This window comes from Panthera uncia, unplaced genomic scaffold (genome assembly GCF_023721935.1).
Source record: "Panthera uncia isolate 11264 unplaced genomic scaffold, Puncia_PCG_1.0 HiC_scaffold_1556, whole genome shotgun sequence".
Classification (NCBI taxonomy): domain Eukaryota; kingdom Metazoa; phylum Chordata; class Mammalia; order Carnivora; family Felidae; genus Panthera; species Panthera uncia.
In genome coordinates, this window is record NW_026058202.1 from 1,572 (window position 1) to 22,021 (window position 20,450).

At 44.5% G+C, this 20,450-nt stretch overlaps 1 protein-coding gene across 1 annotated transcript; it reads left to right on the top strand.

Moving 5' to 3' along the window:
* Window positions 1-509: 509 nt before the first annotated feature.
* On the top strand, window positions 510-19,195 carry LOC125917175 (RELT-like protein 1; the record flags this gene model as incomplete). Its single annotated transcript, XM_049623438.1, has 6 exons — window positions 510-734; window positions 2,862-2,933; window positions 9,985-10,042; window positions 12,681-12,917; window positions 17,629-17,767; window positions 18,245-19,195. Coding segments are annotated over 5 exons (728 nt in total), but the record flags the coding sequence as incomplete, so codon positions are not given.
* Window positions 19,196-20,450: the final 1,255 nt, after the last annotated feature.

Here is a 20,450-nt window from a genome sequence, read left to right on the forward strand (position 1 = left end):
GACGCTTCTATTAGTGTGCCTGTTTCACGAGAAACTGAGGCATGGAGATGCTAAGTTATTGCCCAGTGTCACCCAGCTGCTAGGTGGTACAGCTAGAACTTGAACCCAGGTCTCCTGGGTCCATGCTTTTAACCACTAAGCACCCCGCTATAATGCCACTGAACGATAGCATGTTTGCTTTGTGCTTATGTTTCACCGGAACTCTGTACATGCTTTCTGCCCTGTGTGGGTGCTGCCACAGCTGAAGAGGCACACACCAGCTTGGGAGGTTTTGAAAGAAATTCCCAGGGTGGGACCTAGTTTATGAGGAGCAGGGACAGGAAGGGGACTCAGACTTTGAGCCAAGCCCGGCCCTCAGCCTGTGTTCTGTGCTGCCAGACCCACCAGTCTCCGTGTGGCCCACGGTTTGGGGAGGAGACTCGGATTTAACGTGCACGTTCCCCAGTGTTGTCAGGTTTTTCTTGCCTCCGACAGACGTCTGACGTGGCCATGTGTATTTCTTCCTGTAGACAATGGTGGCAGCCGCACGTTGCACTCCAAAACGGAGACGACACCGTCGCCCACTAACAATACTGGCAATGGACACCCAGAGTATATCGCATATGCCCTCGTCCCTGTGTTCTTCATCATGGGTCTCTTCGGCGTCCTCATCTGCCACCTGCTCAAGAAGAAAGGCTATCGTTGTACAACAGAAGCCGAGCAAGATGTGGAAGAGGAAAAAGTTGAAAAGATAGGTAAATACCTGCATTCTCTTTATGGAGATGTGGATAGGGACGATTTTTTTTTTACGATTTTATTTTATTTTTAATCTTTACACCTAGTGTGGGGCTCGAACCCACCACTCTGAGATCAAGAGTCGCATGCTGTACTGACTGAGCCAGCCAGGTGCCCCGAGTGGGGGCAATTTTGAAATAAGTAACCAGTCGTATGTATTTTCCATCTCTATGAGGCAAAATGGTCCATCTTCACAGTAGGTGGTATGGCGGAGTGTCCGTGTAGATTTCGTAGTAACCCCACCTAGAGCTTGAAACCTGCCTGTCCTTTATGAAACACCTACCAGCTCATTCCTTGTGACCTTGGGCAAGTCACATATGCTCTAAATCCCTACTATGTATAATTTAACTAGAATTTAATCTTAGTTAATTTCATGCCAATTTAATTTAATTTAAATGAGGGCAGTGATCTCCACTTTGTAGGATTATTGTGGAATTTAGAGAGATGATGCATTTGGTATTTGGCGCATAAGCCCACTCAGTAAATATGAATCCTTACTACTATTATTAAAAGGATTCTAATAAGGATAATGTGAAATATAAATAGCTCTCACCACTTGTATGGTATTACTCTTGCTGGGGGAATTCGATCTTAAATCTGTGTGACTGAAATTTATATTTATTAAGTAGAATAATTGTGTCAACAGTGCGATAAAAGTGTGGCAAGAAATGGTGCCTTAGATTAACTTGAGGATATCTTACCTTTTCCTCTTAATGTGGAGTGTTAGGCAGTGTTCAGAAAAACCCAAGAGAATGAGATTTTCCTTCTTCATAGATGTTTTTTTTTCAACCATCCTTCAGGGACGTTTCCAGACTTGGAGTTGGGGAGTAGTAGCTAACCTTCCTTATCCCTTTCAGCTCCTCAAAGGTCAGTTTTTGCAGAGGGGACATTTGGAGTAGGTCACCTTTCGAGAAAGTCCGAAGGGCGGACTGGGGAGAGCTTCCTCATTCCTTGCCAGCCTGCTGGCCTGTTGGTTTTTCCCACCCCCACTGACCTTTGAGGCAGAGAGAGAACCCGGTTGCAGGATGAGTCATGTGTAGCTGTGAGCAAACCAAAGCTGAGTGTTTGTCAATAGAAAGCAAGCCTCCTCCTCCCCTCCTTCAAAGATGCTCTGTAGGCCGGCTTAGCAGGTCAACATTTGTGCCGTCTGGCCAGACGTGTGTTTTCACAGAGGGGGAAGCCAACTATGGATGGAGAAGACACCTTCCCAGGTACACGAGTAGGACACTGCACACCTTGATTCGTTCTCTGTGAACTACGATGGTGTATTTCAACCCTCCTTTTTCCTTCCTCCCTGAAATCACACAGTTTCAGAGTGGAGGTTTGATTTTTCTTCAAACACTGTCACATATACAGAGTCTCATAAAGTTAACGGTTTGTGGGCGAATAACCACGGCTGAAATTTAGGTCAGTTGCAAGTGTATTTAAAAGAAAGGAGAGGCTTATAAACATGGATGAATAATTGCCCCAAAACAAATTCATACTCTAAACTAATGTAGTACACCTGCAATTAAAAGAAAATCCAAGGCGGGGGGTGCCTGGGTGGCTCAGTTGGTTAAGTGTCAGACTCTTGATATCGGCTCACGTTGTAATCTGCAGTTGTGAGATTGAGCTCCGCGTCAGACTCTGCACTGAGCATGGGGTCTGCTTCGGATTCTGTGTCTCCCTCTCTCTCTGTCCCTCCCCTACTCGCTTGCATGCAAAATAAATAAATAAATAAATAAATAAATAAATAAATCCAAGGAGAATTTTTTCTTTTAATTAACTATCTTCTTCCCATTTCCCCTAAGGGTTTAAGGAAATGATGAGAGAGAAATATAGTAGTAATGACTGATACAGATGCATGAAAGTGAGTGGGTGTTTGGACTTGGGAAGACAGTTGATGGATAATTCTGGTACTCGTTATGTCTGTTATATATGCCAACGAAATCACCATGGACTGTGCCCCAGGCAGTTTGGGGCTGAAGGAAGAAAACCGAGACCCTTAGTGCCACGGCAAGAGCTTTCTTGAGACTGTTCAGTGAGGTGTCATGGAATCCACAGAAGTGACCAATTTAACCCATACCCTCCTCTGCCTTCTCTTTTAGAGTTGAATGACAGTGTAAATGAAAACAGTGACACCGTTGGGCAGATTGTTCACTACATCATGAAAAATGAAGGTATGGATGTTTTAGTATTCCAGAACAATTCAATATTCGTATGTTTTATTGAATCTGCTTCAGAGAGTCAGAATTTGTATGAACTCTCCTGTCAATATTTCTGGTCATTGGCAGCACCTTTTACCTAAGCTCATTAATCCATTAAGCTTTCAGGTTATCCAACCATAAGACTTTCACATAAGTGTGTTTTCAGAGAGTCAGTGGGTGTGAGTAGTGCATAAAGCCCTCCCTGGAGGCTCACCTTCTAGTCCTGGCCTCACTTTGATTTGAGGGAAGTCACATTACCTCATGGAGTCTCCATTTCCACCTGTTTTTAAAAGGAGGATAATAAATAATATTTATATGGTAGCATTGTTGTGACATCCTGCATGTAAAATGCTTATTAGTATAGTAGGCGCTCAAACATCGTCTGTTCCTTTTTTTTTTTTTTTTTGTATTAAAAAAAACTGTGGTAAAATAGACAAAACATAAAAAGTTACCATTAAAGGTACAGTTCGGTAGCATTAAGTACATTCATAATGATGTAAGCCGTCACTACTGCCTTGTTCCAGAATGTTTTCATCATCCCAAACTGAAACTCTGTACCCATTAAACAGTCACCGTCCACACCCCACCGCCCTCCCCCGGCCACCCTCCGGCGACCTCTCTGCTTCTGTCTCCATGGATTTGCCTCTTCTGGGATCTATTCTCAAGTGTTCCAATTTTTAAAAAGTTTAACCTTTGTGGACATAAGCAATTTCCCCCCTCGGAAATGTGCTCTTAACTCCTCTCTTCTGAAGTGGAGGATGAACTGAATCTTGATTTGATAAATCAGGGTTCTTGTTCAGAACACTGGTTATTATTTCTGTAGGATACCATTACAGGGGTGCACAGGGTGAGGCTCTCAGTGACTTTTGGGGCATGTGGAACTCATTGGCCACATCTCCAATAGCTGCAGATTGCCGTACTTTGAGTTCTCACGAGAATCGAAAAGAAAACCTTTACCTTGGGCTCTGTCCTGGCTCCAGTCACAGCGGTGCTGCAGGGCACACCGATGCAGCCGAGCCATTCGTCCGAAGGGGAAACTAGCTGTACTGCCTAGTAGATGCTGCCCCACCCCCACAGCCTCACTGTCAAGGAGAGCACCTGCCCGGCCCTGGGTGTGGGTCAGCCTTTTGACTTAGAGAAACAGCAGTTTCAGCTGGTTCCGCATCATTTTCATTATTCTTTACAGTGTGCTTTTCGTATGTAATCTCATTTAATCCTCACACTATCCCTCTAAAGTTGGTATTGTTTTTCTTAAAACGTTTATTTATTTGAGAGAGAGAGAGAGAGAGAGAGAGAGATAGAAAAGAGCATGAGTGGGGGAGGGGCAGAGAGAGAAAGAAAGAATCCCAAGCAGACCCCACACTGTTATAGTGCAGAGCCCGACTCGGGGCTGGATCCCACGACCATGAGATCGTGACCTGAGCCAGAATTAAGAGTCAGATACTTAGCTGGCTGAGCCACCCAGCCACCTCTAAAATTAGTATTGTTATACCCATTTTACGGGTGCAGAAACGAAGGCTTCAAGTAGTTGAGTTCACATGGTCAGTGAACAGCTTAGCCCTAGCTGGGTCTCTTTCAACTACACAGCATTACCTCTCCTCTTATAATTTGTGGTTTCAGTTTCTACAGGATGTAAAACCACATAATCAATCTTATTAGAATGGCGTTTCAAGTAAGAACAAAAATGACCAGAACACTTGGATTTTGATCTCTGCCTTCCAGAGACCTTCCTTCAGGGAACGATATTTGGTGATGTTATTCATTAATACCCAATGGTGCACATTTCTACATAAGAAATCATTTTTAATTTGCACAAGAAATACACAAATATGTTCTTGGCATGGAAACTTCAGGCCCACGGAGGTTCACACAGTGAGGCATGGAGTGCCTTGTGCATTGGAAACTACCTCACATGGCTTTGGGATCTTGGGGGCCTTTGGGACTGGGGCTTCTGAGAGCTGGGGCAGCTGCCAAATTAGTTAGTATGGGATGTGGGGGACTGAACCAAAAGGCCCACAGTGCTTAACTAGCTTGCCAACATCACATGGCTAGCAAGTGGCAGAGCTGAGATTTGAACTGTAGCATCTGACTTCAGAGTCTGTACTTAACCACTTGCTATCACTGCCTCTTTCCCGGTAGCAGGAAGGAGGGATGGGAGGTGTCTTCCTTTCAAAGAGATAAAGTGTACAGCTGGGATAGTTTATAAAACTCTTAAGCATTAAGTCATTAAATTCTCAAAACTACCTTATGGAGGTAGGCCCTTTTACCATCACATCTTGCAGATGAGGAAAGTGGCCCAGAGCTCATACGACAAGCAGCATATGGCAGGATGGGCCAACAGTGGCACTCTGCTTCATTACAGCAGAGGAAAAGCGTTTGACTTTCTGGAACAAGCTTGCTGTGTAGTTTCCTACCTCCCACACTCATGGGCAAACAGGTCTGTCCTTTTCTTTTTTAACGATGTCCTTTTCCTTTTGGGAAGAAACCTTTTTGTTTCCTCTGTGTTAATTACCGGTAGGTACATGAAAGTAACAGCTAAGGTACTGTTTTCCTTCTTTCTCCTCTGCTCCCTGGTTTTTCCCCTCTCCCCCAGTCCGTGCCTTCATTTGTCTCCTGTGATTTCTCCAGTGACCTGTGAGCATGAGTGGTGGTTCGGATCCTTTGGGTGGCCCTTGGTTCTCCTTAGCCACCAGGAGACATCTGACCTCACTGGACATCCCTTTTCCAGACATGGCCATCTCTAGCTTCCTTCCAGCCTGTGCCCAAACCACAGCTAGGGAATTAGATCCATAGTTGGGTCTCTTACCAGTTTATATTCTAGCTTCTTTGGTTTGCTTTGAGACTTCAATTCTCTAGAGAACAAATATATTTTTAATCTTTTGTCTGTGTCTTTAGCAGTCTCTGGACTTAATATCAATTTAGACCTGCCTATTGATGTTAATTCAGTTTTCCATTTCTTTAATTGTAAGCACACCATAACGTAACTTTTCCTTTAAAATTGAAAAAAAAAAAAAAAAGGAACACAAATACAACGCATCCATTACCATTTGCCATGTTTATTTAGGTTTTCTTTGCCTGTACTTACATATTTTAAAACATTTGCTATCATGATTTATGAATAGTCTTCTGCTTTGCATTTTTAATTTGACTAATGGGGTAATATTTCACCTGTACTCATGGTGACATTCTTGCTTATGGTTTAAACATATCGTGTCTCGAATGTTGCAAATCAGGTTCGTTTAGGTAAATCTTTTGAGGGATACATTTATCAGCTGACCTGCATACTGATCACTGTCCTGCTAATCTCAAGGCTTGGATTAACCACAGTGCTACCCTTAATTTATCTTTGTAAATAGATTGAATTGAAGAGTGTGTGGGTGGTCATTGGGGTTTTCTTGGGTTCTATGGGAATTTGGAAAATACTTGCACGTTTATAGCTCTCTTGCAGGCCCTTAAACTGTCCGATCTGGTAACAATGAAGATATTGTGATTATTCTTCAAGTGCCCCTAGTTATTCACACTAGGCAGGGATATCCTTTTGTGAAATTCTTACCTTGGGGTTCAACTGATACTATGGCAGGAGGGATTCCGTTACAAATTATCATTACTGAGTAGGTCTCTGAAAATTGCTATAATGATTATGCAAATGCCCTGTGAAGCATTCAACTATTGATCATTTGGGTAGGGACTTGGACATCGAAGAATGTAAAGGATAACATGGGGTCAAAAGCACCCACCCAAAGTCAGATGGACCAGGGTTTGTGTCCAGCTCTGTCACGCTAGCTGTGTGACTCCGGCCAGTCAGTTATGATCTTTAGTGCCTCAGCCTCTGTATCTGTAAAATGGGCATGATGATTCTGTCTATTCTGGACTTGTCAGGAGAGTCAAACATGGTAAGGTCTCTAAAGCTTTCGGTCAGTGGCTGGCACATGGCAGGCACTCAGATTTGGCCGGTGACAATAGTTCTGGCCTGGGGGATTTGCCTTGATTGCAAGGGAATGTTTGCAGAAAAGACTGGTAGCAGAAATAGGGCATTTCTCCTGCCTGATTTTCACTGCTTTATACCTAAGATCAGGCAGAAATTCAGGACAGAAGAGAGGAAGCATTTCATGAAATTACTACCCTCTAGAAAATGTCTCCTGTTCCTGACAGGCTTTCCTTGCCCTGTAACTGACCCCTCCCATTCTCTGGATACCCATGAAGGGAAGTATAGTTGACAGAATGTTGACAAGAGCAGGGGAGCCATCTTTTATGGCTTATTGGAGTTATGAGTCACAATCAAGGAGGGGATACATATTCAAAAGAACTTAATCAGATGATTGCTCCTTCATAGTAATTTTATAGCCAAATTCAAGCATGTGTTTGAGTCCTAATGGTGAGGTTATGTTAGAAAGTTTTCTCATCCCGGGAAACCACATGACCTCACACACTGAACCTCCTCGGACAGGGAGGGTGTGGGTCATGTTTACATAGAAACTTGAGTCCACTCTTAAAGAATTCACTCATAGCAAACAATGGGGCTATTTATTAATTTTTATGAGAGATAAGGGCGAGGTACAGGAGCACATAAATATAGAAAAAATAATACAAGTTTATAAAAGAACAGTTTTAGGAATGATTTTAATGTATTTTAATAATCTTCCTCGATCATTTTCTGACTCCATGTTTCTAAGGAAGGTCATCTTTAGAGGTGGTAAATTTTCTCCGGCAACTAATTTAAACTTTTGTTTTTAAAAAGCCCTTTCTTGTAAGTGAGTGCCGTTAGTGCTATCTTTATTTTCATACCTTTTTTGTTGTTGTTGTTTTCCCTCTTTAATGTTTGTAGTCTTGAAGTTTAGATGGCAGAGAATAAGCGTCAACTGGCAAATTACTGTGGGTATTCCCTAAACCCCTTGACTACACAGAAATTAATTTTGTGCATCCTCATTATTAGTCAAAAGGAAAATGAGTGACATCACTAGACTGTATTGGAGTTTGTGTCACAGAAGGTAACGTGTCTTCTTTGTTGTGTGGGAGAACATACAAGCTGGCGATCCATTTCAGTACGTTTTCAGTAACGACAAGAGTCTTACTTAGGTCGAAACGTGTGTTAGGGAATGCATTTGGCCATCCTCACAGATAGTCATGAGGGGCAAAGAGGATATTTCTTTTAGAAAAGATGGCCTGCTGTGTTAACGGTTGCACCTAGGGGGCTCAGTCAGTTAAGTGTCCAACTCTTGATTTCGGCTCAGGTCATGATCTGACGGTTCATGAGTTCAAGCTCCCAACTGGGCTCTGTGCTGATGGTGCGGAGCCTGCTTCGAATTCTGTCTCTCCTCCTTTCTCTGCCCTTCCCCTGTTCGCACGCTCTCTCTCTCTCTCAAAATAAATAAACTTACAAAAAAAAAAAAAAAAAAAGAAAAGATGGCATGTTGTTAGTATTTCTTTTAAAAGAATCTGTTTATTTGTAACAGTTGTAAAGGGGGGAAATGGATCATGGGAGCAAAAATCCCTAATTATTTTATATATAAAACACAGATTTGCATCTACTATGTAAACAGGTATGCATCTTCAAGATTAGAATTTCATGAGAGGTTGATTAGGAAAAAGATGTTGCAAAAGGCTCCTGGGTGGGCCAATAATTATTTCAATTAAAAAACTTAAATTTAATTTATTTGAGAGAAGTTGGGGAGGGGCAGAGAGAGAGGGAGAGAGAGAGAATCCCAAGCAAGCTCCATACTCAGTGTGGAGTCTGATGTGGGGCTCAAACTCACAAACAGTGATATCATAACCTGAGCCGAAATCAAGAAGCAGGTGCTTAACTGGGCCACCCAGGTGCCCAGATAAATTTAGTTTTTAAAAAGTTGAGAATCACTGGATAAACCCTTCACTGTTAATACTTAAAATCAGTAGTGTTGAATTTTCTTCCCCTACAGATGTCATTTGAAATGTTAAATGTTAAATGTTGGTGTTGGCTCACATGATAAATAGTGATTTTTTATTTCATCTCTGGAGAACTTGTGGTCCCTCATGAGAACAGCACTTTAAAAATCAATGAAAAGGGTAGGAGTCAGTAATAACATTTGGCCTTGCCAATTAAATATCCAAAAGGAACTTGAACATTCAGTCTTCCATCCTTGAGAGTCTAACTGCTCTGTAAGAGGCTTAAAGATGTGTGTTTGTGGAGGCGGGAGGGGGAGGGGGAGTGGGGACCCAAGAAGCTTAGATACAGTTTGTTTTTGTTGATAGCCTACACCCTCCACCTAAAAATTTGGATTTTTTGAAAAATTAATATTAGAAGTCCAATTTAATTCAGTCCATATTAGGTAACTTATATTTGTGACCACCTCTTGGAAATTTAAAGCATCTGGCCAGAGTTAAGGTCTTATATGGTCCTGAAGCTGAGCTAAGCCAAATGGCCCACCTGGAAAATTGTCTCCCATCCCTGATTATATGTGAGACAGACCTGATAATACATGTGGATCCAGAGGTGAAGGCTTATGATTTGGGCACGTGTAACTTGTTAGAATACAGATCTTTTTTTTTTTTTTAACCGGTTTATTTTATTTTTTTTAATTTATTTTTTTAGATTCAAGTTAGTTACTTAGAATACAGGTCTCTTAAGACATGCATGTCATGCATATTTAGCAAAGGGAGTTGAATGCAGTGGAATAGCAACACGTAAATTTCCCTGTGGTTTGGGAGGGGGGAGGAAGTGTATGTTTCTATGTTATGTTGGAATGACGTGTCAGAAGCACAGCTCTGCAATAATCTGCTTTCCTTTGTGTAGACGTCTGGCACTCATACTAAATTCCAGCATGGTGAGTTATCTGTCGATGGTGCCATTTCGAGGGGTTGCCTTGGGAAAAACTCTCCCTTCTCTGGGACCCCAGGGTCCTGTGAACTGAAGGAACTCGGATGTTTTCCCAACAGCTTTTCTTTTCTTTCTTATTTTTCTACCAACAGCTTTTCTGATGTAATAATTCTAGGATTGCTAATGCGATTCATCCCATTGTAATCCTTTACTTTCTTTTTTTTTCCTTAGCAAACGTTGATGTTTTAAAGGCAATGGTAGCAGATAACAGCCTGGGTGACCCTGAAAGGTGAGCGCTTCTCCCCCCACTCCCTTCAGTGGGACTTTTTTTTTTTTTTTTTTTTTTTTTTTTTCTTATCTATTAGAGCAGGTTTCCCAGCTTTGGTACTGTTGACATTTGGGCCAGATAATTCTTTGCTGTGGGGAACCGTCCTGTGCATCCTGGGATGTTTATCGGTGTTCCTGGTCTCTGCTCACTAGATTCTGGTGTCTTCTCCCCCCCCCCCCCCGCCCCCCCCCCCCCCCCCCCCCCCCCGTCCCCCATGTGACAACCCAGAATGTCCCCACACAGCATCAGCGTCCACTGGGGAGAACTCAGCCCTGGTTGAGAACTGCAGTGTTGGAGATATGCTGAAGAAGTTAACAGCCTTGGAATTGGGCACCACTTATTGGCCACCTCTTTGTGGGCAAGTTAACTAACCACTCTGAGCTCAAGTTCCATCATTTATAAATGGAGATGGCCATTGTACCCACTTTCTTGGGTTATTATAAGGAAGACAAGTGGCCTGGGGCATTGAGAGACCTCCATGAGTAACGACGATTCAGCAAAAATCAGGCTGGTTTGGTCGTGGAGCATTATAGTCCTTCCTAAAGAATTACAGATAACTATATTTCTATATAATTTTTTATTTCATCAGCTAGGAGCATTTATTGAATGCCTGCTCAGTGCTGGGCACAGTGCTGGAGCTGGGCATTCACAGATTGTTGGCACGGAGACTCGGTCTAGTGGGGAATGGAGGCGTGGGTGTGAGGCCTTACGATGGGGATGCGCATGACTGTGCCGTGGGAGAAGCAAAGACTGGATGCTGTGCAAACTCCATGGGGCCAGTGGGAGGTGACGGAAGGTTCATAGAAGGTCCACGGAAATGCCATCTGACCCAGGTTCGACAGGCAGAGACAAGAGGCAGGGGCTGCTTGCTTGTAGGTGGAGAAAGCCCCAAAGGTTCAGTCTAGGGAGGCCAGAGAACGCACCGTGGACAGTAGGAAGAAGGGCCAGGAGGGCAAGTTGGGACCGAGGGACAGGGCAAGGAGTTTGGCACCTTTTTCCTGCTTACTCTGTGGGGCGGTGCTTCTGGCATATCTTGGATATCTTGTGTTTGTCAGACTGGTGTGTTAGGCTTGCATTTTCACCAGGAAGCTCATGCAGGAAGCTCTGTTTAGGAAGTCCTGGTGGTGTAGTTCATAGAGCTACATAGAGACATATGAGCTGGGATTTCTCCCACGTTCCAGCCCTGACCGTGGTGTTTGGACCATGTTGGCTCACGGCGTGTTGCCTCGGTTATTTTTGGGCATGGTATATAGTGCCTGACATTGGCTTTTATGCACCGCGGGTACTCGATGAACGTTTGTCGAACGGATGTCGTTAAACAAAAATTTTGAATTCTACTTTCCACTATGTGGTGTTAATTTGACATTGTTTTATCTCAGAAAGCTGCTGCTGGGTGTTTTTATTTTAACAACCTAAAGAGCATCCCTAACGAACACCAGAAAGCTTTTGGCTGTCCGTGGTGTTTGAGACTCTCCTCAACCATGCACACTTCTTTTTAAAAGTGCAAGTGGGATGGTTCTCAGCAGCAGAAAGTCTGGTTCATGCTGTCATAAGACATCCACGTGCCTCTGGGGCTCTAGGACGGGCTCAGGTGTCAGCCTGTGCGGTGACATGCCACCCCACCTTGCCCACCTCTACCATGACGCAGGGCTGATGCCTGGTCGGGCTGGCCCTGTCCTGTTTTAAGTCCTCCTTTTCTAGTGGACCAGAGTCTTGACGTGTCTTTTGAAAGTTGCCAACATCTGACCTATATACTTCTCCTTTTTATGTTTTGCCTAGACTTTTTTCCCCGGGCTATCAAAGAATGTGGGCTCCCTTGTTTTTTTGAAGCACTGTAGCATGGTGGTTAAGTGCATGGTTTCTAGAATTAGACTTTCCAGATCTGGATCTCAGATCCATCATTTATTAGCTGTGTGTCTTTGGCAAGTTCCTTAACTTCTCATTTTTATTTTTAAAAAAAAAATTTTTTTTTAACGTTTTTATTTTTGAGACAGAGAGAGACAGAGCATGAATGGGGGAGGGGCAGAGAGAGAGGGAGACACAGAATCGGAAGCAGGCTCCAGGCTCTGAGCCATCAGCCCAGAGCCCGACGCGGGGCTTGAACTCACAGACTGTGAGATCGTGACCTGAGCCGAAGTCGGACGCTTAACTGACTGAGCCACCCAGGCGCCCCAACTTCTCATTTTTAAAATGAGGAAGTTCATAATACCAACCTTGGAAGGTTTTGTAAAGATTAACTGAATTAACACATATCAAATGCTTAGAATACTGTTAGCTCTTTTTGTTACTACTGTCAACACTATCAACATCGCTGGAACATTACTTTTGGTATCTTGACCTAAAAGCTTTCTTCCTTTGATGCAGTAGTCAGTCTGGATCAAACATTCTATTTTAAGTCATTTGATAATTTGTTGGGAATTCACGTGTGTCTCTCCTTCAACGCACATGTGTCCCGGGGATCTCTTTGTTGAGAGATCTAGGCAGACACTTGGCTGTGATTTAAACCTGCTATTTGAATTGCAAGGGAGAGATCGCCTTAGCTAGTACTTTTTGTAAGTAACCGCTTCTACTGTTTCCTCTCCCCCCCGCCCCCCCTTAGCCCTGTGACGCCCAGCACTCCTGGGAGCCCACCTGTGAGTCCCGGGCCCTTGTCGCCAGGAGGCACCCCCGGGAAGCACATCTGTGGCCACCATCTGCACACAGTGGGCGGTGCTGTCGAGAGGGACGTGTGTCATCGGTGTAGGCACAAACGGTGGCACTTCATAAGACCTACCAACAAATCCAAACAGGGCCACGCGAGGCGTCAGGGAGAGGTCACCGTCCTCTCTGTTGGAAGGTAAGATCCCTGTGGATGCTTTGGGTTTGTGTGACATGCTTTCTATGGTGTGTGGATTGGCGCGTACCTGTTAAATCTAGAGAATGACCTCCTAAGCCTGGCTCGGGTCATATCGCTGGACTTTTTAAATGTTTTCAGCTGTGAGTCCTACATTTTTCCAACAGCAGAGGAATCCTAAGAGGTGGCTATTGCTAGGTTAGAGGTCAGGTGTATTAATTAAGGTAAAAAAAATTAATTCCTTGCTGTATTAGGGTTCTCTGGACAAACAGCTCATAGGATATATATAGGAGGAAATTTAATATAGGAATTGGCTTGCATGATTATGGAGGCCGAGAGGTCCCACAGTCTGCCCTCTGCAAGCTGGAGACCAGGAAAGCTGATGATGTAATTCAGCCCCATTCCAAAGGCCTGAGAACCACAAGGCTGATGTTCCGGGGCAGGAAGAGAAAAAAAACAAATTCTTCCTGCCTGGGCCTTTTTGTTCTATTTAGTCTCTTATGGGGTTTGATGATGCACACCCTCATTGGTGAGAGAGCTTTACTCTTCTTTACTCGATCTATGGATTCGAGTGCTAATTAATCTCTTCTGGAAACACCCTCATAGGCACCCCCAGAAATAACATCATACCAGCTCCTTGGGATCCGTGAGTCGAGTCAAGCTAACACACAAAATTCACTAGCAGCCTTGCTCTAATAGATAAAGCCCAAATTTCAACTCAACACAGAACAGAAGTTTCTATTTCACTGGTACAGAGTGCAGGATCAGCCTGCCAGGTGCTTTCCACCCTGCGGCCCTGCCAGCTTTGCAAGTAGAAGGCAAACGTACGAGGAAGATTGTTCTTAGGTTTGCTGAGCCAGGCCTGGAAGCCGCACGTTTCATTTTCGCTCACGTGCTGCTGTCCAGACCCCAACACTCAGCCATCCCTCCGTGCCAGCTCGAGGGGAGGAGAGAAGTGGTGGGGCTGGTCCCCTGCTCTGCAGTGTCTGCCACGTAAGTTGCATGTGGATTCCAGGGCTGCCTTCTTTGAGGCCACTTTCCTTGTGTCCTGGCCTTCCCAGCCCTCCGGTACCATTTCCTTGCGACCCGCATGTGATGGGGAGCTCTTGCAGCTCAGCGGGGAATCAGTCTGACGGCACGGAGGATGCTTTTGCGGCGTCTGCTGTTTCCATGTTGAGTCTCACGCGGGAACCGCCTTGTCAAGGCTGCACGTGGAAAGGCAGTAGAAAGTAATGGTTGAGTTATGTGCACCGGTTGGGAGCGCCCTGGTGGCTCAGTCGGTTAGACATCTGACTCTTGATTTCGGCTCAGGTCACCATCTCACGTTTCGTGAATTCGAGCCCCGAGTCGCGGGCTCTGCGCTGACAGCACAGAGCCTGCTTGGGAGTCTCTGTCTCCCTCTCTCTCTTCCCCTCCCCCACCTCAAAATAAATAAATATACTTAAGAAAAAAACCTATAAACATAAAATAAAATAAAAAGAGTATGTGTGCTGGAGGCAGACGGGGGAAGCCAAAGCTGACAGTGCTGTGCCCACGCTCCTTGTTTCTCTGAGAACAAACCCCAGACAGAGTAGCCTGAACTCGTTGCCTCTACCTGGTTGGAGTGCAGGCACAACTGCTTACAAACTCACTTTTCTCTGTGCCTCAGCTTCCCCCTCTATAAAATGAGGACAGCAGTAGTGCTCAGCTCACTGGGTTCTGTGATGATTAAATATGATGACTTACGTAACTTCGACCGGTTTTCGCACTTTTTACTCATTCGGATGTTGGCTGTTACTATTATTTTGATTCGGTTTGGTTTTTATTATGCGCAAGAAACGAGAAAACTGCAGGGCTGTTTGCCCGCTTACAGCAAAAGAGTACAACTCATGACCACACTGTTTTATTAAGAAGCAGAGTCATGGGAGTCTGTGAATGTGGAATGTGATGAGAACCTGTGGCTTGTTTAGACAAAGCGTATTTTGTTTGCTTTAAAAAAAAAAATCTGCTGAAATTTTCAACTGAGATTCAGCATGGTTCTTATAAATGCCCCAAATGCAGCTCTCTTTCTTGGATGTAGAATGCCGGGAGCATTTAATCATTACTGGCCTCTCGTGTTGCTTAGAGGGGCTCTTACATTTCCACCGAGCAGATCTGTAGTTACAACTTTTCTCTGATTCTTCTTTTACTTCCTCAGAGTCTCCCTCCTCCCTGTGGTTGGTAATCTCATTTGGACAAAGAAGGAGGATGTATTTTGTTTTAGGTGGTTTTAAGGAAATTTAAAACCAGAACTAGAGAGAAACTATTATGAAAAACTTTGTGATTTCGATACACGATGAACTAGAAAAACAGTCAGACTGAGTAAATTTCCTTAACTTCTCTTTTAATTCTTTTTTTTTTTTTTTTTTTTTTTTTTTTGCCAGTGGAAATGACTATTATTTAAAATATATTTTAGGGGCACCTGGGTGGCTCAGTCGGTTAAGTGTCCGACTTTGGCTCAGGTCACGATCTTGTGGTCCATGAGTTTGAGCTCCACATTGGGCTCTGGACTGACAGCTCAGAGTCTGGAGCCTGCTTTGGATTCTGTGTCTCCCTCTCGCTCTGCCCCTCCCCCACTCACACTCTGTCTCTCAAAAATGAATAAATGTTAAAAAAAAATTTTTTTTTAAAAATATTTCATGTTTTGGGGCACCTGGATGGCTCAGTTGGTTAAGCACCTCACTTTGGCTCAGGTTGTGATCTCGAAGTTTGTGGGTTCAAACCCCATGTTGGGCTCTGTGCTGACAGCTCAGAGCCTGGAGCCTGCTTCTGAGTCTGTGTCTCCCACTCTCTCTGCCCCTCCCCCACTCATGCTCTGTCTGTCTCTCTCTCTCCCTCTCTCAAAAATAGATAAACATTTAAAATATATTTTATTTTTTTAATTAAAATTTTTTTTTCATGTTTATTTTTGAGAGAGAGAGAGAGAGAAAGAAAGAGCACAAGCAGAGAAAGGCAGAGAGAGGAAAGAGAGGGAGAATCCCAAGCAGGCTCCATGTCAGTGCAGAGCCCAACACAGGGCTCGATCTCATGAACTATGAGGTCATAACCTGAGCAGAAATCAAGAGTCTGACGCTTAACTGACTGAGCCATCCAGGCACCCCTAAGATATATTTTAATGAAAACACTTTCTCATTATCTTTAAACAAAAATGATTTAATTAAAAAAATTTTTTTAATGTTTATTTATTTTTGAGAGAGAGAGAGAGAGAGAGAGAGAGAGAGAGAACAAGCAGGGGAGGGGCAGAGAGAGAGGGAGACACAGAATCCGAAGCAGGCTCCAGGCTCTGAGCTGTCAGCACAGAGCCCGACGTGGGGCTTGAACCCACGAACGGTGAGGTCATGACTGAGCCACCCAGGCGCCCCTGATGTTCATTTTTTAATACGAAGCTGTTCTGGCATCAGGACATATGTGCTTCCTGATGTACGGGATTGAGATGCCACCACGCCACTGACTCCCCAGCACTCTCGAGCCGAGCCGCGTGCCAGATATGTCCTCCTCTGCCGGAAGTCCTTGTGGCAGCTTCAGGGGCTTGATTCTTATCAAATGTTTAACCACTTTCAGTTTTGCATTCGCTGGAGGGATACTCTTGTGAACTGCAGGAGTACGTGTTGTTTCTAATCTGAGCATCTTTATTCTATCTTTTTCCCATATGGACATATTCTTGTACTTGTTTTTCTGGTAACAATATGTAGTTTTTGAGGGTGCTGTGGATCGCCACCATGTTTTTCATGATCTGCAGGTGAAGGCCAAACTTGGAGGCTGTGCGGGGGCCTCTGAACTACAGAGCACAAAATCCCTGCCGTGAGCCTGGTGATTGTTCTCTTCAGAGGAGAGGGGAAGCCGAGCAGACTCTAATTCTCAGTGAAAATCTCCTCCTTATTCCCTTCACTTTTTCCTTAACCCTTAACGAAAAGCTAAATTTGCCTTAAAAAAAAAAACAAACGTCAAAAACGGAACACACACAGAAACTACCACCAACTGATCCTGATAAAATTCATGGTTGGGGCTCCTCTGGCCAAGTGTGTGCAGAGATAAGTCTCTCTGAGGGGTGCCCTCTGAGGCAGTTCTTGAGTGAACATTTTGGTTACGTCAGTTTAACTGAAAACTAGTTGTGCTTTTCTCCAGCCTTCTGTGGTTAAAACAACTGATGATAATCTCGTGTCCTTGTTAGAAACCACAACCCTGAGGCTGTTTAAAATTTGGGTACCCAAACTTTTTAATGCATTTTTAATGCTCTGTAAAGTATCCAGCATTGTGTGTGATGTGTTGAGTGAAAATCAGCTGGAAAGTTTGGCAGGGGACAGGGGCATTTGCTGGGTGGGAACGCCCCTCCTATTGACTAGGGCTTTTTTCGTTGATGTCCCAACTTTTGACTGAGATCCTTTGGGATCCTCTAGATTTAAAAAAAAAAAAAAATAAAAATAAAAGTTTATTTATTTATTTTGAGAGACAGAGTGTGCATGAGCCGGGGAGGGGCAGAGACAATCCCAAGCAGGTTCTGCCCTGTCAGCACAGAGTTCCACATGGAACTCAAACCCACAGACCGGGAGATCATGACCTGAGCCCGTATCAAGAGTTGGATGCTTAACAGACTGAGCCCCCCAGGTGCCCCAGGATCCTCTAGATTTTTGATTCACTCTTGATTCTTTTTTACTAAAAAAGCAACACCCATCACGTCTGCTCTTTGCCTCCTCAGGTTTAGAGTGACAAAAGTGGAACACAAGTCAAACCAGAAGGAGCGGAGAAGTTTGATGTCAGTTAGTGGGACTGACGGCGTCAATGGGGAGGTGCCTGTGACACCTGTGAGGGGAGAACGGAGTGACACAGAGTAGCAGGTGAGTTGCAGCTGGGGTGACATGGGGGGCGGGGCACGGTGGGGAGAAGGTGCTGGAGCCTCCTGGGGTGTGTGGGAGTGTGGGAATGACTTGGCAGGGAAGTGACAACCTGTAGGACTGTCGGGGATGGAATGGGATTATTTGCCTTTTCAGAGCTTCTTGTAAAGAGACCACGAGCTTGGCTGCCTCCAGGGGCCTGGCCTGCATGGTAATGGGGAGAGAGGGTTCCTTCAGAAGCAATGTGGAATGGCCGGGATTGCGGCAAACCCAGCCACAGGACTTCTATCACCACAAGGCAGAAGGCACTTAAGTGTTGCTAGTTCTTCTGCAAAAAAAAAAAAAAAAAAAAAAAAAGAGGCAGAAATCTAGACTTTTAAAATGTGAAATCACCACAGGTTTTTAATGTTGGCAGCTTATTAAATATCTTTTAACAACCCATGCAGGCGAAATGAAATATAGTCTTGTCGTCATTTCTAGGTAAACTGTGATTTGAAAAAGCCTGGAGCAAACAAACCTATGTTTTTTCCTTCAATTGAGTTGGAAACCAGTTTTCTTTGATGTGCCCCAGTAGGAGTATTACTCTTCCAAGTAAATATTTTGAAGTGATTTATAAAGCAAAAGTGGATGCTTCTTGGCTGGGCAATCTTCATTTTGAATGATAGTGCTCAGAAAAGAAAAAAGGCTTGTGATAATTTGCTATTGGCTTAGCTTTCATCTGACTCTTTTCTTTCTGTTCTGGCTTGGGTAGCATTCACCCCTTTCACGTTTCTTATTATGTGTAAGAAGGCGAGTGCACAGACTCTGGAGTGATTATGCTCTGGAAACTCCAGTCAAACTTCCAGAGCCTGGACGGAAGGCAGAAGAGGTCACACTGGCAAAGGGAGGGGAGGGTGGGGCGTGGGGAGGTAGGCTGGCTGGGGTCTTGAAGGTGCAGGAGAGAGGCAAGGTTGAACCTGAGCCCAGGAGTCAAGCGGGGATGTGGCTGGCGCGGCCGAGTTGGGGAGAGAAGTGCCGTGTAAGTGAAGTTTCTCCGCTAATCTGCCCAGGCTCGGAGGGGTTGAGGATGATCTGGAAGAGTAGTGCTCTTGAAATCTCTAAGACACAGGGGCTCTGAGAGCTGCCAATGTTCGTTCTCGCAGTCTTGCATTTGGGAACGATCTGGCCCCTTCCCCTGAGTTTAGAAGCCAATAGGGCTTTCTTTAAAGAAGAGGAACAAGGGTGACGGGGGGGTGCTCAGTATGTTACATCTGACTCTTGATTTTGGCTCAGGTCATGATCTCACAGTTTGTGGATTCGAGCCCCGAGTTGGCCTCTGCACTAACAGTGCAGAGCCTGCTTGGGATTCTCTTTCTGCCTCTCTCTCTGCCCCTCCCCTGCTGGTGGGTGCATGTGTGCATGCGCGCGCTCTCTCTCTCTCTCTCTCTCTCTCTCTCTCAGTAAATAAATAAATAAATAAACAAACAAACAAACTTTAAAAATAAAGAAAGAAGAGCAGAAAAGTCTATCTCTGACTTCTCAGCCAGTTACTGGTGCCTTGGGGAGGGAACCAAGAGGGATTTAAGAAAAGGAAGAGAATGATGAAGACAGTAAAAGCAGCTGATGTCGATTCAGTATTCTAGTCGTCTGGACATTGTATTGATTGATACAGATCTCACGTGTCACCATTATAAACATCTCTAATGGGATGGACATCATTTTCCCAGTTTTATAGACGAGAGAGCCAGTGAATGGAAAGGGTAAGTTACATGTTAAGGGTCACTTAACTGGAAGGAGGAGCTGATTTGAACCTAGGCTCTGACTACAAGACCAACTATATTCTTCTACTGTCCTAAGATGCTTTTACTAAGAGGCACCCCTAGACCCATGAATGGAGGGCATTTCCACAGTGATCCAGAACCTTGTGTCCTAATATGGTAGCCACTAATCACCTGTGGCTACTTAAATCTAAACTAATCAAAATTAAAAATGTAGTTTTGTGGTTGCACTCGTCCACGTCTCATGTTCAGTAGCCACAGTTGGCCAGCTAGGGCTGCCATACTGGACAGTGCAGATCCGGAACACTTCTGTCGTCACGGAAAGTTTTATTGAACAGAGTGGATGGTATTCTCGGTATTCGAGTCGGAATGTGAGTGACTTTGGTAAATAAGAGGTAAATCTGATTAAAGTCGTGAGGACTTTAATCCTGAGAAGAGAAGCACCTGGCTGTCCACGTGTAAGGTGAGGAAGGCCCAGCCCTCTCAGCAGCACAGAAAGCTATGGGTCGTGACGACAGTTTGCCCTTGAGTCCTCAGCCTGGCCATGTGTCGACCCTTGGAGCAGACCCCGTGTAAGAAGACACTGGTCTCCCTGAGGCAGGAAGTGCAGTGTGATCCCGTGTCAGGCTCAGTCTTGGCCCGACTGCCTGGAGAGAGGGGCACTTGAGATGTGAGAAGGTTTCAAGAATTAGGATTGCTCAGATGGTTTTCTTGGCCCAAATTCTGCCTGTATCTGACCACGAGAATTTGGTCCAATCATCTGAAGTCCTGACCACATCTGATTTACAGTTTGATATTCTCTTCAAAGTGCACAATCATCCACCAGGGTTTCGTAAGAGAACATTGGATTTGACCAGCAGACGTGGTCTCACATCCTAGCTTCACCTCGTGGAAATTGTACTTAACTCCCATGTAAACCCACTTTCCTT